The following is an 18,446-nucleotide window of genomic DNA, read 5'->3' on the forward strand; positions in this document are numbered from 1 at the left end:
GCTACATTAAAAAAACCCCCAAAACTTCAATCCCTTAAACTACTGGTTACTAGTATGTATTCATGATAACAATTTTGTATTGCAGACCTATTTAGAAACCAAAGGCTGCTGAGGGAATACAAGGAGTTCTTTGGAAATACTAAGGTAAGATGTGTTTTAAAGTTTTTGTCTAGAAAAATGCCATGAGATGTACTGACATCTTTTGAAGTAAAAAAGTTGTGAAATGGTTGCATAAGCTTAACTAACGATTTTATTTGAACATTTATTTGCACCGTAATATACCAGATCTATTCCTGATTGTAATGTAGTGGTAAATGTTTCGATGCCAGTTTAAATGTGTTCCTACTGTGGCAGTGTAGTCCACGAGTAAGGTGGGGTGTGGTTTGTGGTTGGTTTTTTTTTCAGTCAATTGTCTTATTAAAAAGATCGCAGGTGTATTAGTGATTTCATCTATAGCCTATAAACATGTATAGTAAATATATTGTTAATTTAAAGAAATGAAATATTTTTCCCAAGGAAAAAAACCCCAAACATGAACACTGTGCTCTGGCCCTTCCTCTTTGCTTAAGCAGACCCATTCCCTAGATCCAGTGGCTCTGCTGTGATAATCTTTCTGCTGCACAGCTGGCTCCTGTCCTTACGGTTGCAGTGGCCCTTGCTGGAGGCCTTTTAGGTTTATCCTTTTTATAGCCATACATTTGTACAAATGTGTAACACCCAACTGCAGTTTGGGTGAGAATGCAGCAGTAAATTAGTAGGCTTCAAGGACTGTAGCTTCAATTTGGTAGTACAGGGCAATGCAAAGATTTTATTTAATAATTTGTATGGTAGGTCCTTCATGAGGTCAATATATGGTCATTTTATTTTAATAATCTCTTATTTCTTTATATAGCCACGCTCCAGTGCAGCAGCTATGTTTTTCAAGGGACCAGGGAAGGTGGTGATGGTAGCTATTTGCATGTAAGTTAAAAATAAATGTTTTGTTTATGCAAGTATAAAACGATTTATTTTTATTATCCTGGAAATTAGAACAGTCTGTATTCAAGCTAAAGATAACTGTGTGTCTCTGTAACTGAAGTTAATAAATTTGTTTATTCATTATTGGCAGGAAAAGTTTTAGGTAAATACATTCATCAATATGTAGAGATCAGGGATAGAATATATCTCTGATCATAGAAGAGCAAATTTTTTGAAGTTGATCAGACTAAACAGTTTATTAAAGTGAAAACTGAAATCTTGAAGGACATGGAGAGGCAGGCATTTGAAGTTTTCCTTTTTTCTTGCTCCTTCTTGCAAGGAAGCTTTTCATATGTTTTAAACAATCTTCCATATAACCAACAAAAAGAATTCACTTTTCTTTTTCTGCTGTTATTCAGCTCTTTTCCTCTCTAACTGAAAGTGGGATATTTTAGGAGAGGTTTTTGCCTTTCACATGCCTTACAAGTTTGAATGAAACAAAACTAAACTAATGATCCAGATGTAAAGCAAATGAACAGAGACTCTCTGGCATGAAATACATAGAAGTATATTGAGTTTTTCTCAGGAAATGATGACTAAAATTTACTTGCCATAAAACCTGTGAATTTTTCAAAAATCTTAGTGTGGCTTCTTTTTAGATTTTTAGGACGTCAAATCCCCCCACAGATTCGGAATTTGTAGGGGTGCAATAAAACATAAGCTGAGTGCCTGTTGTATTATCTGAAGAGTTGAGGGCCCCACAGCTGAATTGTACCTTCAGATAAGCTGTTAACTCCCTTAATACAACATTGAGAAGAATAATACAAAAGTCAAGAGACTGTGCTCATGAATCTCATTCAATGTATTTTTCTTTCTGTGCTAAAGATGCACTATGCTGTGAGTTGGAAGAACTTGTAATTAACACAGGGAGTTTAAATTATGGTTTAGTGTTAAAACAGCCTTCCTTTCTTCTTGGGTTGTCCGCTAACTTATGCATTATTTATACTTCTTACCTGTAAGTTATGGTGATGCTTTACCATCTCATGAGGTAATGAGACTGAATTAAAAATTGTAAAGCACATTCAGGTCCATGAGTGAACAGAGGTATAGAAAACAGTGCTACCCCTTGCTTGAAGGAGTGGATGTAGTCTCACAAAAATTCTTTAAGGATGACCTTGACAATGCATGTTACTTAATTAAGTGTATAGTTTTGTGTATATCAAGGGGCTGGACTCGTGCTTCCTCTAACTTTATAAATATAGTTTCTTGGCATGTGGTTGTTCAAAACTGCAGCTACAAGATGTTGTTAATACTTATTTATAACACGTAATTGCATTTGAATACTTTTTAAAATTGCCAGTAAGCTAAATTGAAGTGTATTAAAAAAGGTAAAGGAGAATGTTACAATCCTCTGGTATGATTTTCTTTGCAACATGATTGTAACCTGGTAATGAATGTTTGAAGTGAGAATGTGGACTGGCATTTTAGTGCTGTTACCTTTCTCTGTACAACATAACACAATGCTCACAGTCCAGTGAGCTTGTAGCCTAAAAAAGACTTGACAGGTCACCCTGGACATCTTAATGGAAAAATTCCATAGATAATTTTTCAGTGTAATCTAATGACAGCCTTGTCTTCCTGTCTGTTGTCTTATGTTTGTTTGAATTGCCCAAGCTGAGATTGAAGTGGGGAACCTTGCACTCCATCCAGGATTGGAAGGGAATGTATAGGAGTGAAAGGACTGAAGAACGAGAAAAGGAAATTTTTACGGCTTGTATTCTCCTGTTGAATAGGCAGTTAGTTGTTCTGAGTAGTGAATGTGATGGTAGTTTTCAGGAAGTGTAACGTATTGGAACTGCTTAGAAATTAACTAGTTTGCAAAAGTAAAGTGTATATCTTTACATATCAAGTTTAGTTGAAAGAGCTTTGCAATAGTAACCATGCAGAAAATCTGTATGTTGTATTTGCCTCTAATGATTAAATTGACACTTAGTGATTAAATTGACACTTGGTTTCACTACTTGCCAGTAGGTGATGCATGATTGTACAGCACTTGTGGTTTTGCTGAGAATATTAAGGACCAGATATTCTGTTGGCGTTTAGTTTATTTCTTTGCTTTGTTTTCAGAAATGGGTTGAACTTCTTCTTTAAGCTACTTGCTTGGGTTTACACGGGTTCTGCAAGTATGTTTTCAGAAGCCATACATTCTTTAGCAGACACATGTAACCAGGTGAGTATTTTTTTCCATTCTGCTTAAGTTAACACTTGTAATAGTTTTTCAGGAATAAAGATAGATACTTAGAGTAGTTGTATTACACTTGAAAGCAAAAAAAAAAAAAAAGTTAGATTCTGAAGTTTTTTTAGAAGTGAGTTGAAAGAGAAGAGTTGTTGTAAGCAGACTTACACTTGGCTACTTCATAGATAAGTGGGACTTGAAACTAAGATGATGTACAAAGTATACCTCTTTCTTATTTTGGTTCATATTTCAAATACTTTTCCTGTTCGTTGTTGTAATAGAATGACAGACTTTGTTGCTTAGTCATCTCTTGGTAGAATAATGAGAATATGACCCTCTCTGTTTTTTTTTCTATTTCTAGACTGCCTTAGCAGCCTCTTACAGCACAAGTAGCCACATACCTGGCACATTTACTTTGGGAGGTGGTACGGCAGACTCAGAGCTGGACAAGTAATATTAGTATGCAGGGACAAAATTAATGCTCGTTTTCCCACTATTTTCTTTAGCATGCTTGAGGCATACATTACAAGACCTTTAAATTTCTCCTCTCAATGGAGAAATAATCTTTCTTGTTGCAGTTTTTGGTATAGCAAGGCTTTGGAAACAAAAAAACCCACCTAAAAATGAGTGGCTGAAACCATCCTGCAACTCACGCAAGGATTCCTTGGATAGCTTGTGCCTCATATAAAACGCAACAGTCTTATGCCTCTCCAATTTTAAAGAATGTATGGAACATTAGAGCAGACTTAATATCTTAAAAAGCATTATAAAATAGTTTGGGATACCTTTTTGCTTCAGTTGTACCTGGTATGCTTCTCTGTCCAGAACAACTGATTTGAGGACTCACATTTTGTTTGCTATTTTTCTGTAAATGGGTTTACACAAACTTTCACCTATTCCAGCTGTAAAGTGAAGGGAAGGGTGCTACTCACTCAATTGATAATATTTAAATTTATGGGGAGGCAGCCTTAGTGTGTGATACTCATTTGGCCCAGTGTGTCAATTTATAGGTGAACCAAGTTTGATAGTGGCATTATTGACCACTTATGTGTGGAAGAGCTATTCTGGTTTTTAAATGTGAAAGTTAAATGTTCCACTGGAAATGCCTGGGGTTTTTGCTCAAATATTCGAGTATGTGGTTTTGGGAAAAAACACAGGAGAAACCTTGCTGCCTCAAAGCAGCTTGCTGCTGTGAAGACTGAAGTGTCTAAATTTTAATACTTGTTATTATGTTTCAATAATTCATAGTCCTAAAACAAAGCACATGCTTCACAGAATTAAGGTGTAGATTTATAACTTACTGCATCAATAGTGTAATACATCCTAATTAAATATATGCCAAACAGGCCATTTAGAAATAAAAACCTCTTGCTATCTTACTTCAAAATAATTCTTTTCTACAGTTTGGAGAATACGAAGTTCACTACTGAAAGAAGCTGCAGTGTAAAATTATTGCTTTAAATGTAGAATGCCGTCACCATAGTCTCAGTATAATTTCTTTTCAAGAGGGATTTATTTAAATAGCTGTGTTTCCTGAACAACTTCATTCCTTCACATTGAAGCAGATCAACAACACTTGTGATTGCATGTAATGTTCACTTTCAGTTGCAATTCTAAAATTATAATTAACAGTAATTATATGTATATCCACACACACACAGACACACACTATAGAAATACTTACATATAGGTATAATTAACAATTTTTTTTGGGTGGTAGATTTTGATGACAGATTTTGAGGATTATATTCCAGCTCTAATAAAGTATCAGTTACAAAGCATATGTGCAGATAAGCAAACTGCATCTGCCTTTATCTTTCAAGTTCAGTTGATAAAGGTTTCTAAATTTATTTTTAATAACAAAGGTTTTTTTCCATTTGTCCTAATTAGGCATTGCTAGCTTTGGGCATCAGTCAGTCTGCAAGGACGCCAGACCCTAGTCATCCGTAAGCTTTTTGAGTAAATAATGATTTTGGTAATTATATAGAGGAGTAAGATCAGTTATTGTTTGTGTGTCATCTTGTTCTTTTTAATCTGCCATTTTGTATAATTTCTGAAATGCATTGTTTCTGATTTTACAATAGATAAAATATGGAAAGAGATTTCTTCCAAACTGCAGGAGTTGCAGCTTCAGTGGCTTGATGCATGTTATATTTACTGGTTTTTTATTTTATTTTATTTTTCAGTGGTATGTTTTTTGATATGGTTTTAATTTACATTACTTCTTCAAGTTATTTTGGACTCTCCAGTGGATAGATTTACTTTGTTTTTAAGCACTGTTCACGTGAATGGCGAGATCTTTTAGAAACAAGAAATACTGCCCTTTTTCTGTTTTCAACAAAGTGCTTTTCTGCAAGGCAGCCACTTGTATCATAAGGAGATGTGTGTGACAAACTGCTCTTTGTTTTTATCTGAGTAATAGGGATATTATTGACAAGTTCTTACAACTTATGAAAGTTAGAAGCTGTATTCTCTATGATACTTTCTTGGTATTGACCTGCTTTACACTTCACATGTTTGAGCAGTCATACTGTAAGCACTAGTTCGAAATACACCTAATGTACAGAATTAATTAAGCTTTTCTGCATTAAAAACGTCAGATAATTTGAAAAATATTTTAATCTTAAATTTGGCTAAATATTCATTGTATCTCCTTCCCCTCCCTCACTTTTTTCCCTTCTTCCTCAGTGTAGTCTTTTGTACTACTGGTTTTTCAGTATTGCTAAAGAAATGTATGGTTTCTAGTACCAGTTAATAAAAAAAAAAAATAAAAAAAAAAAAGGGGAATAAAGATACACTCCTAAATACTGCCTTAGCTCTTCCCACTGTTTTTAAAAACTGCAAGCCTTGAATGTGTGTAGTTAAGCTGAGCTGCTTAAAGGTGTCACAAGCTTTATTCGCTTTAAATTAGTATTTTAAAATATGTAGACTGGCTGGATATAAGGCTAAAGTTTTCATTTAGAAGTAGCATTTCAATAAAATGTAAAAGTGACATGACTATTGGTTTGATTTTTTTTTTTTTAACGGTAGTAAAACCCATAGTCTTTGCACAAGAGCTAATACAGCTGTGTAAATAGCTTGTTTAAAAATGAATTAGATATCTATGCTTGATGTCCTTGCATGTTCTAGGTACCCTTTTCCAAGTGGCTTTTCTTTTCCTTGTATTAGGTTGGATTTAGCAGCTTTGTTTTAGATAGATGTCCAGTCCTATGATGGTAATTTCAGACATGGAAAAACTTGTAGCTATGTTTGCAGAGATACAGAATCTTACTTTCCTAAATCACTTTCTTTGTTTTCATCTAGGTATGGTTTCACAAACATGCGCTATATTGCCTCCCTAATTAGTGGGGTGGGCATTTTCATGATGGGTGCAGGACTTTCTTGGTATCATGGGATCATAGGTTTACTCCACCCTCATCCTATAGAATCTCTTCTCTGGGTAAGCTAATCTTGTTTGATATTGTATCTAACTCTGGTGACTTAATAGAAAGTAATGGCACAGTCTGAAATTCACTTCCTGAGTCAGTTTGAATCCCAGCACAATTAACTCAAACCATCCTTATTGAGAATGTTTTTAAGAAAAAGAATCATGTTAAACTGTAGCTGAACTTACAGCAAAATGAGCTGTTTTTTAAACCCTGCATCTTCCCTTCACATCTCCCAAGAGGTCCTCCTTTCCCACTTTACAATATATTGCACAATTCAAATCTTGTTGGCTGCCTTCTGTTTAGGGACACCTACACAGCACAGTGGGTAATGAGGTTCTGGAATGCTGCATTTGGATAGTCTATGGTGAAGAGATCTGTACAAATATGCATATAACATAATAATTGAGCCTTTTTTTTTTTTTACATACAGGCATACTGCATTTTAGCAGGGTCACTGGTATCTGAAGGAGGTATGCAGTTTCAAGAAACAGTTCTATTTATTTTTTTAATGTCCAAGTGTACAATATGAGTAGTTACAGTAATAATTGGTCCTTGCTTACACAGTAGTTTTGCACTCTGTTGCACATACTTGTGTTGTAAACAAACAAAAAAGAAAAAGTGGGAAAAAATTATTATCTGTCTATATAATAAGAAGTTGAAGAACACATCACTTGGAAAGTATACGTAGAATTCCTTTTGGTATTAAACTGTCAGTGGATATAGCTGTTCTGCTTTGTATGGGGGAGACAGGTAGAAAATAAGGTAACTTTATGCTTTGTCATTATTCAAAGTATCAATAATTGGAGCTTTCTTGATGATCTTGTACTATGATATAAAGAAAAATTCCCCCTCTTCAAAATGGAAACAGGTCTTTTTGCCGCTAACCATTTTCAGTAACTACTTTGGTGTTGTTTCAGCTACCCTTCTTGTTGCTATAAATGAAATTCGCAGGAGTGCTCGAGCCAAGGGTCTGTCATTTTATCAATATGGTATGTGTCGTTATAGCAGTAAGGTATGTGATTATTTAAAACAGAATCTATTTACCAGTATTTGCATAAGGATCAAAACAGTTTTGTCTGATTTTCCTTTCCCCTTGCTTTATTGATCTGCTTTCTATTGTAATAATAAATACATTTGACAAATTCGATGAAAACCTGTTGATTTAAGTAACGCTACTTAGATACTTCTACTAAACTACTTGCATTTTTCAGGATAAGTGCCCCTTTAATTTTTTCAAACATTTTAGGGAAGCTTCTGTAATTGGCACAGGGCTTGTTCCTTGTATTAATGAATGCTTCCAGAATTGTGTGCGTATGCAGAAATTGAGTTTACTCTTCTATACTTACAGAAATTTTTCTTTTAAGTTGCTGATGTTAGTGTAGCTTAAGTACTGTGCATAATGTAGTAAAGTAAAGCTTTCCAAAGCAATGTAATTTTTGTTGTTGTATATGCAGTTGTGCAGAGTCGTGATCCTAGTACAAATGTGGTGTTACTGGAGGATGCTGCAGCAGTTTTGAGTGTGGCTGTAGCTGCTACCTGTATGGGTCTGACTTCTTTAACAGGTAAAATTCTGCCTCAAGCTGAGGCAATCAGGATGTGAATTTCTTCCTGTGCACGACATGAACACAGAGCATTTAGTTTATTTTGGTTGCCTTAAACACATATCTACCCTGATACTTGTACTGCGTAAGCTTCTAGAGGTTTATACTGTTATCTGATCTGATTTCTAGTAGTTTGATTTGAAAATACTTTAAAAGTTTGGGTTTTTTTCATGTCTGTTATTGATGGGGTTAAGCTTGAAAGAGGACATGCAGATGGGTCTGACTTTCTTTTGAGCGATTTTGTAATACAAACTAAGATATTTTTTACTAAAGGTATATTTATTGCCGTCAGTTATATAAATCACTTTGTGCCATGGTGGGATTACATAATTTGAGTTTCATTAGTTGGTGTGCAGCTCCACGTGCATGTGGGGAGGATTTAAGGAAGCAGCCCTTTCCTTCCTTTTGATACATAGTGCTATTAATGTTATCTTTAGATTACAACAGCTGCTCCTGAGCAGTGTGGCAAATGCAAGTGGTGCAGATAGGATGTTCTATATGGCAGCTGATTCAAAGTCTCAATTTGCTGCACAGTTAAGCTTTCTAAAGAGGGAAGATTACTTAAAAAGGGACAAATAAGTATTGGCTTTGGCTTTTCAATTGTTTAACAAAATAAATATGGTAATTTTGTTGGGTTTTGGCTTTTAATGAGTTAATTGCATGTTGCATTTTTTTATGTAGAAGTCAGTTCTCTAGTTTCCTTCATAAACTTAAAAATAGATTACCGTTTCTACAAATCTGAATATGCATGAGTACACGTTTAAAACCTACTGTATTCCAGAAATGGTTAATACTTCCAAATTTTTGAGTTACTGATGAAAGAACAGACTTTTGTGCTACTACTGTGTTTAGGTGTATATAATGTTATAATAATAAAGGTAATTCTGTACACATAAACCCAAATAGCTGACAAGAATTTACTCATTTATTAGTCCTGCAGGTGACAGGAGGGACTGGAGACTTTATCTTAAGATAATTTCTTTTCTTGCAGCTTCACCTTGTTCCTTGGTAGGAAAGAATTGCCAGTGCCTTAAAAAAACCACGCCCCCGCCCCACCCCCCAACCCCATCCAGAAATAAAAAATCCAATCAAAAAGCAAAAACCCAAACTGCGCCCCCCCCCCCCCCCCCAACTATATACTCTTTTCAGTGTGATCTCTGAATTATCTGCTATGTCTTAGAAATACTATGTGAAACTAATTTGATGTATCTTATTTAGGAAATCCTTATTATGACAGTGTGGGGTCTCTAGGTGTTGGAACTCTGTTAGGAACTGTGTCAGCATTTCTAATCTATACTAACACTGAAGCCCTGCTGGGACGATCCATTCAACCTGAACAACTGCAGCGACTCACCGAGTTACTGGAAAGTGATCCTGTAGTAAGGTGAGAATCTTTACAGCTCAATCTCTGCTAAGAACAGCAAAGAGCAAGAAAATAGCATTTGGAAAAAATAGTTCAAGCACTTTAAATGGGAGAAACCTGGTGAGATTGATTATTTTTAGGGTGGATTCATCTGAGATTGTAGAATCTGCTAACTTCTATTTCTGTGCTAAAAATTTCAGTAAGTGAATACTTGTACCTCTCAGATGTTCCACAGCTGAAATAAAATTGCAAATATCTTCTAACAGTTACATTAAAGGAGTTGACAATGACTTAATGAGAAAGCCATCACAAACAGAACTGTTTTCAAATGCATGAAATGCAACCACTTCTAAATGACACTGTAATGTTGCTTTTATAGTTTATTAGCACTTAAATATTTAAATTCTGTTACTGTTAATATTCAGTGTCTGGAATTCTGTAGCAGTTGGCAGTGAAGTGCTGCAGTAGTATTATGATGTAATAGATTCTGCATGTTAGATGCTTACAGAATGAACTTAATGCTAATTTCTTTTTCTTTGGAAATCTGCAATTTGTAGTGAAATAGACTTATAGCTCACTGTAATTCTGAAATCTTGTTTAAATGCTTTTTAGGGAGCTATTTTAGCTTTAACCCTACTAAGCTTGATTTAGAAGCAAAACCCCTTTTTGTTTTCTTCAAAATCTTTATTCGGGAATGTATTTCTGTGTAAATCAGCTGGAATATTTTAGTGCTTTTTTTATTTGTAGTCATTACTGAGCTCTGGAGGAAAAACCCCAAGCCCATTAGTTAGCACCAGAATAATAGAAAGAAATTAAGTACTGCATTATCTCAGTTGCAAGCAACAGGTCTGAATGACATACCTTTCATTCCAGAAGCTAAACCAGATTCCTGGTTTGGAATAGAATTGTGTTAGAATTTCCACATGTCAGTAACTAAGCTCTGCTTAAAGTATTTGTGGTGGTCCTGGATTAGTCTGAGTGTGGAGCATGTGTCAACAGTACTGTGTTAGAGTAGGTGAATTCATATGGTTATTGGTACTCAGCTTCTGTAGTTCTTTTTTCCAAAGTGCACAGGTGGCTTTTACTTGTCTCAGTCTGGAATCATAAAATTTCTTCTATCCCAAGCACCGTTTTATATTGTATTCCATTTTGTAGATGGCTGTAGCTTCTCAACAGAGCAGGCTTAGTTTGTCTCCTTGCCGTAGATACTTTTTTGAAACAAGAAGTAACAACTTTAAAAAAGCATGTGAAAAAAACAAGTGAAGACTTGGTAAGAAACTGTGTGTTTCTCTTAAGGTTAGAAGCTGAAACATGTTTAGTTGCTTTTCGTAACGTCATTTGCAGGACCTTCTTTCTGTGTGCACTTTGTCTGGAGTGATCTCTTTTCTTAGATCCATTATATTATCTGCTTTGTTTTCTTGTAGTGCAGCTTTTGTTTTTGACCAAGTTCTTCTTGTAACAAGCCGGATATTTTGAGCTTGGTTAACTTACACCTTCTGATAAGACACCTGTTCTTCATCTCAGAATTCTCTCAAATGTAAATATATAATTAACCTTGCTTGTAACTAGGCATAATCTGGGGAAGAAGCTACTCTTAATTTTTTTTAATTATTCCAGCCATTGGTTAGTTTTTGGTTTGTTTTCAAATTTTTCCTGTGAAATGAGGAAGTCTTTTTAGCATCAAGTGTTTCATAGACTTGTAGAATCATTTAGATTGGAAAGACCTTTGAAATCATCAAGTCTGTTAACCCAGGATTGTCAAGTCCACCACTAAATCATACTTGTAAGCACCACATCTACACATTTTTTGAACATTTCAGGGATGGTGATTCTACGACTTCCCTGGGCAGCCTGTTCCAATGCTTGATTGCCCTTTTAGTGAAGAAATTTTTCCTAATACCCAATCTAGACCTCCCCTGGTGTAACTTAAGGCTGTTTCCTCTTGTCCTGTTGCTTGTTACCTGGGAGAAGAGGCCTACTGCCACCTGCCTACAGCCTCCTTTCAGGTAGTTGTGGAGAGCAATAAGTTCGCCCCTGAGCCTCATCCTCTCCAGGCTAAACAACCCAGATTCCTTCAGCTGCTCATCATAAGACTTGTGCTGCAGACCCTTCACAAGCTTTGTTGCCCTTCTTTGGACATGCCTTTCTTCAAAAGGCTGCTTGTACATTTTCATCAACAGCTTTGGGATTGTAGGAGTTTCAGCATTTTCATCAACATTCAAACTCTCCCGTTTTCTTAAATGGAGTGTTGCAGTAGTATGCTCTACTCTTAGACTTTTCCTACTGGCACCAAATGTAAAAGAAAAAGCTCCTGAGTGCTGGTCTGCTTCTAAAGCTGTGACTAATATTTGCTCTTTTTACTTCAACCTTTCAGGTTTTTTAGCTACCAAACTACCAGAGTTCTTAATGCAATCCTTTCTGCAGTTGCTGCTTCCCAGAACAGTCGTCCCTTGTTCTTTCATGGAGAGTTTTCAATCTTTATTTTCAGATGCATTCTGCCAAATATGTAGGAGAATTACTAGGGAATCATTTAGTATTCATCAGAAGGTATTCTAGATTCAAATTGACCAAAGGATCCAGAGGCTCTGATTTCAACTCCCCACTGCCCCTGTCACTGCTGCCACCACCACTTAACTTACTATTCCAGCAGCTGCTTGCCTGAGCGTTGTGTTCCACTGGCAATTATAAAGTATGTGATTTATCAGACAGTGCTAACTGCTGTCCTACTGAAATAATTAATCTCTGTGTTGTTGATCTTTTTTTTTCAGCTAAATCTTGAGGGTTTTTTGATTTTTAAAAGTTTTTTTTTTTAACCATGTTGTTTGACAGGACCTGCATTCTCTAAAACCTTAATGACTGGAATTAATGCTCTTAATATATAATTTTTTCCTGCCACCTTTTTCACTATTTTTCCTTGGGTTGTCAGGTGAAGTTGTCTTTAGTTAAATGGATTGCCTCATTTGCTGGTCTTAAATTGTGGCACAGTGGTGTTAATATAATCTGTTTTTTTTAATTCTCATCAGTGTTGCAGGATGAAAAATTTATTTGCCTTCACAGTTATTCTTAGTTCTTTTTGCTTTTGAATGCAAGTTATGGAGCCTGCTGAATTAGAAGCTTTTTTTCCCTTTTAAATATCCAATATGCTTCTCTGCTACTAATAGGGAAATGCTTTGTAGTAGTAATATATTGTTTTGCTTTTTTTAGACCAAGAAAACAATGATTACTGTATGTTTCTGTCTGTTCTATATCATCAGTAACAATTTTACGATTTCCATCTAGTAGCAGGCTTGTTTCGAGGTTATCCTTTGGTTTTGCTATACTTAAAAAAAGTTGGTTTGTATACTTCTGTCAGTTTGCTGGACTTCATAATTTCTTTTTTAGGCTCATGGCTGTTATTTATTTCCTCTTTCTTTTCATTTAGCTTGGTAACTTCTAGTGGTAGCCCTTACTTTGTTTATGATCCAGAATGGGCTTTCAGTGAGTTTCTCTCAGCTGAAAAATTATTTGATTTTATTTTTTGCTATACAAACATTCCATTCTTAATTCTCATTGCTACTTTTGGTGCCTAAATCTTTGTGTTCAGTTTAACTGAAGTGTTAGGCTTGATGCTAAAAGACTTCCTCATTTCACAGGAAAATTAGGCTTTCAGAACTGTGAAATAAAGTATATGATGTGGTACAGACTGCCCTGATTCTGTTCTTATGGCATAAACTATTCTTAGTGACATTTTCATCTTCAATATTTACTTCATTGTAACAGCTGTTGGGTAATTGTGCTACTGTGTTGTGCTGGAAAATCTGGCTGTCTGGTTTGGAGAAAAAAAAATTATAACTGATGGCTCAAAACCAATAACTTGGTGTCCTCTGACAAATGTTTCTTTAATGTGAAATTTACTCTTTTCCCTAGATTGGATTGATGGTGTCTACTAGCCATCTAGAAGCTTCCATAAGTAAGCTTTGTAGCTTAAGTTTTAGCATACACATTTGTATTTTTGAATTATTAGTGTTTTCTCCTTCCGACTCAATGTCTTTATCTTTCCTGGACAGATTATAAGCAGTAAGGTAGACTTTTTTTCCTTCACATTTACAGAATATGCATCATTCCACTGAATTTTATCAGGTTACTACTTAATGAGAATCTCAAATACCTCTTAGCTTCTTGCTTAGCTCTGATAGGCACTTGATTCAAAAATGTTGAAGATATATCACATGGATACAAGTTCTCTGAATTCAATAACCTTCATTGAACTGCACCAGTTATCTTAAATACCCTCTTGTGTGAGGAGGTAGCTCGATGTCCTTTAGGTTACTCCAGTTAATACTGTTTTGATTTGGTAGCTTCCCACAGAAAGCTGTGTAAATTTGATTAGAGCTAGAAATTCTTTATGGCTACCATGAAGCTTATAGTTCTTTTAATCTGCTTAAATGTTTACTAAGATGTATATTTTGGTGTATCTATATATATTTCATGGTGGTTTTTTTTTTTTTTTTACTGTGCTTACCCGTCCTCTACCTGAGTATTACAAGAAACATTCCATAAACATTTCCTGTGACTGTTAATCTTAAATTTCTGTCTCCTGTTCTTTGTTGGCTGTTCACTCTATCAGGCTACTTTCAAAATACATGCCTTCTGCTTTCTTCCTGCACTGCCTGTGAAGTTAGTTTAGTTCTGATTTATAAACATTTAGATGAGAAGAAACATTTCTAGTTGGGAGGAGTAAATTTGCTTAAAACAAAGGACAAGCTAAATTTAAAGATGCTGTGAAATTGCACCACTTAGATGAACGGGGGGGAAAAGGTTTACTACCTTCCATCAAGTCAGCTTTATTGGTGAATCTAAATTGTGTGTTAGATTTTATTGCATTTTTCTGTGTAATAAAACCAAAGTCTGTGGAATATTTACTTGCTTTGCTTTGGAAATGTCAAAAGAAAGAATTTAAAACATTTGAAACTTCTTGGCGATTTGTCCTGTATTTTAGTTTCCACTTTTTTCTGGTCTTGATAGAAAAAATATGGAAACTTACTCTGCAGTGGCAATTTTAAATTATACTTGGCTTTAAAGATAACTAAGTTTGTTACTCTAGGGTTTTTCTAATAAGATTATTTTAATGTTTTATTTTATATTTATTTCACTGTTGAAATATACCACAGTATGTCTGGGTTGTGAGTTTACTTCATACCTTATTAGAGCACTTTTTGTTTATTACCCATGTTCATGCATCATGGAGTTTATCTAACAAACCAGAACAAAAATATGCTATGGAAAACCAGGAGTTTTCAAAGGACCAAAATGTGAACATATTGCAACATTCATGTTCTGGTATCTATTAGGAACCTTTAAATAACGCATTTCAGCATTTACAAACAGCTGTGCTGTGATTAATCATGATCAGTAACTCAGTACAGTCAAAAATGAGTTCCAAACACAGTATCTGTAAGTTTTTCTTACATCAAATGTTACTTTGAATAAAAAATTCTCCAGAAGGTCATGCCTTTACAAATTGTAATTATCTAGGAAAGGACACTTCTGTAATTGCAGTGTGTGCTTTCAGTAGTTGACAGTAGTTATTGTTCTTTTACTTCAGAATTGATGGTACTTAAAGATTGTTAAATAGGGTCAGTATATGCTTAAAACTTTGCAGTAGCAAGTAAGTTGAACTTAGAAGTTTAACTCAAGAATAGGGAAGTTCTCACTTTCTAATGTAGGATTTTTTTTAAAATACTATTAGTCTAGTTCTGAATCTGTGATGCTTCTTGTGGTCTGTCTTTTATTGCAGCAAACTGTGTATGGATGTGTTAGTGTAGCAGATAACTATAGAAACAGCATAACCAGTTAAATAAAAATCAGTATTTAATGGAAGAGTGTGGTGGCAAAATAAGGATATGTTAGTCAAAGGCAGTGGCCTTTTAAAAGGATCATTTTACTGTGACAATATTGTTAATATCAGAAGTCAAACTAGCTAGTTGTTTGTTTTATGTTGTTATACATTTTCTTTAAAAATTATGTGTTTCAGAGCAATTCATGATGTTAAAGCTACAGACATGGGAATGAGCAAAGTGAGATTCAAGGCAGAAGTAGACTTTGATGGACGGGTTGTTACTCGTTCTTACCTGGAAAAACAAGACATTGAACAGCTGCTACAAGTATGTTTTTTTTTTTTTAAAAAAAAGATTTTGTAACATCCAGTATTTGATATTTACTTTGCAATTTCAAGTATGTCTAAACCCAAGATTTTCAAGTAGGTGAGATCTGTTCCGCTTCTTCATTTTGAAGGATTGCAGATGTTTTTATTTTGTGTTACTGTGTTAAATATCTGTATATGGAATCCTATTATGTGCTGCTGAAACAGAGCCACTTCTGAGCTGAGGAGGGCAGATGTTTTTTAATTCAAGTTTTTGTTAGAAAATACAGACTTGTCCAAAATAATTTTGATGAGAACATATTTCTTCCAATAATATTTTATTGAATTACAAGAACTCTAGTTAAAACTGGAAGCCTGTCACCTGAGAATAAGCATCTGTTTTGGCAGAGCCATTCGCCTTGGGTGCTGAAGATGCAGTGTTATGGTTTACAGATCCTGCCATTCAAACTAGGCTTGAATATGGATTGCTGGCATCACATGTCTTAGCATTTTGACAGCGTTTAACAATTAACCACCCTTAAGTAAGTGTCTGTCTCTGATTTCAGTGTCCTTCAGAGTAGCTTTTCTTAATCCCTCTCCTCCATATAGAAATACAAAACTGCTTTCAGCTGGGTTCTACGCAGCAAAGCTATGAAGTATGAAGTAAAGAATAATTTATCTGAATTACAAGGAGTTTTAATTAGGCAAAACATTTGCTTGCTTACCCGCTTTCACCAATAACTTGCTTATATATTTTGCCACCCTTTCAAAGTGAAAACTAGATATCAGATGTCTGCATTTTATGTCTGTCTATTAAATATGACTTAGAAGTTATCTAAGTTTACATTTAAATTACTGCAAGTTTTGAAACCATTAATTTCCCAGTTATTTTTAAAAAGTACTGCCTTTTAATGTCATAATAAGAATGTATATATGTTATGTAGTGCAGTAAGTGATCTGTTCATGTGTCGAGTTTGTTTAATATATTTTGAGAGGAAGAATGCCATCAGCTTGGTACAACTGTGGCACTGCAGGTTTGCTTAGTTTTATATTAGAGTCTTGGTGGCTTTGCTGTTGCAGCTTAGTGGCTACTTTTCAAAGGCTTTGTTAGCTTTTGTCCTTTACCCACTGTTCCCTTTGGTGATTGCATACAACCTTCACTGGGACTTCCAATTAATGATGTTGGGAAAGTTCTTTCTGATTGTCTCTAGTCTGGCAACTGTTTCTTACACAGGTCATTGTAGTTTCATGTAGTAACCTTGTGTCAGCTATAAAACCATGAAGAATGGCCTCTTTCAGCAGGACACAGCCACCTGAAGTCAAGGGCAGACATAGCACTTGCCTTTTGATCTATAGTTTTTCAAACAATTAGTTCATTCAACTAGCATTTGTATCAACGTTACTCTTTCTAAAGTTGTGAAATATTTGTTGAAATACTGTCATTCAGATTAATCTGGTTTCTTTTTCTTGTGAGACTTGCTGTGATCGTTGCCATAGGTTATTGTGGTTGGAATATCTTCTAAGCACATTATTCCTCTTCAGTTGAGAGTAATGCCAGGGGTAGAAATTAACGTTGTGTTGTAGCGGTATACACAAGAAGAATTAGCTATTTAATAATTACGCTTATCTGTTAGCAATAACTGACTTGCCCTAAATGTACCACAACTGGTATCGCCTAAACTGTGGCTGAGATACTGCAGGGCAAATGGCTTCTGGCCAACTTGGTGTGAGACCTCTAAGGAAAGCTTATGACAAGGCTGTAATGTAAAACCTGCTTTGATGCTACTGATTGATGTTTGTGGGTTTTTTGGAGGGAAGGGCATAGCATCCTGTCATCTTTAACCTCATTCCTGCAGTCTCATATGCTATGGATCTCCTAGTCTCAGTTCCTATCAACTACTTTCAAGTTTTTTAATATTATGGAAGAGCTGTATTTACAGCAGCACTCATAGTAATCCTTGCGGATTTTCGGATGAGTTGGTAATGTGATGCCCAGAGTAAGCAGTGTAATGGAATAGTAAGAACATTAAGAAAATCAGGAAAAAATACACAGGGGTACCCTGCTCTGCCTTGCTGTGAGCAAGGGATACCCCAGAAACTTCTAGGAAATGAAAGAAATTCTTTAAACTTACTTGGAAAGTCAAGCAGGAAATCCATTAAAGATACAAGAAGGTTTTGTATCAAGTGCAGGTGTAACCCAGCTGTTTCATTGAATAGATACTACTCTTCTGTGTCTTTGAGACATAAGAACAGATGATATTTTGAAAGGAAATCTGAAAAGTGTTAGGGTTTTTTTGTTTGGTTTTCCCCACTTGAAATGTGTCAGGACGCTCTGTAGTGTTACTCCTTTCTTTTCTTTTCTTCATCAAAATGTCTTAAATTTGATTTGTTCCTAGGAAATTCAACAAGTGAAAACCCTTGAAGAATTAGAAGCCTTCATGCTTAAGCATGGCGAGAATATCATTGACACACTGGGAGCTGAAGTAGACAGACTTGAGAAGGACCTGAAGGTAAAATTTAACTGCTTATTAGGGAGTGCTTATTCTGTGCTACATTTTAAACAGTGTCACTGCATCTGCTTTTTGGGATTTTGGTTATAAGTATGGGAGAGGGAAGAGGTTGATAATCCTAATGATAGTATCATTAACTAAGTTCTCACCAGCAGCAAACCCTTACTTTGCCATTGATCCATTTGTTATGTATTTTGTTCAGTTTAGAACAATATTTTTTTGTGAAATAA

At 35.2% G+C, this 18,446-nt stretch overlaps 1 protein-coding gene across 2 annotated transcripts in view; it reads left to right on the forward strand.

The window, feature by feature from the left end:
- Positions 1-18,446, forward strand: part of SLC30A9 (solute carrier family 30 member 9) — a 38,973-nt gene that overhangs the window by 12,925 nt on the left and 7,602 nt on the right. The window contains exons 7-18 of one of the 2 annotated variants that reach the window (XM_055794899.1): positions 86-144; positions 893-960; positions 3,085-3,187; positions 5,084-5,139; positions 6,497-6,632; positions 7,052-7,091; positions 7,539-7,610; positions 8,076-8,183; positions 9,441-9,606; positions 15,599-15,728; positions 16,115-16,248; positions 18,103-18,216. In XM_055794899.1, coding sequence (XP_055650874.1) covers positions 86-144; positions 893-960; positions 3,085-3,187; positions 5,084-5,139; positions 6,497-6,632; positions 7,052-7,091; positions 7,539-7,610; positions 8,076-8,183; positions 9,441-9,606; positions 15,599-15,728; positions 16,115-16,213 — 1,037 coding nt within the window. In that variant the 3' untranslated portion in view covers positions 16,214-16,248; positions 18,103-18,216. Of the gene's footprint in view, positions 1-85; positions 145-892; positions 961-3,084; positions 3,188-5,083; positions 5,140-6,496; positions 6,633-7,051; positions 7,092-7,538; positions 7,611-8,075; positions 8,184-9,440; positions 9,607-15,598; positions 15,729-16,114; positions 16,249-18,102; positions 18,217-18,446 lie in introns of those variants that run through there. The other variant, XM_055794900.1, reaches the window with a different exon arrangement.

The sequence above is a fragment of the Falco peregrinus genome, chromosome 2, assembly GCF_023634155.1.
Source record: "Falco peregrinus isolate bFalPer1 chromosome 2, bFalPer1.pri, whole genome shotgun sequence".
Classification (NCBI taxonomy): Eukaryota; Metazoa; Chordata; class Aves; order Falconiformes; family Falconidae; genus Falco; species Falco peregrinus.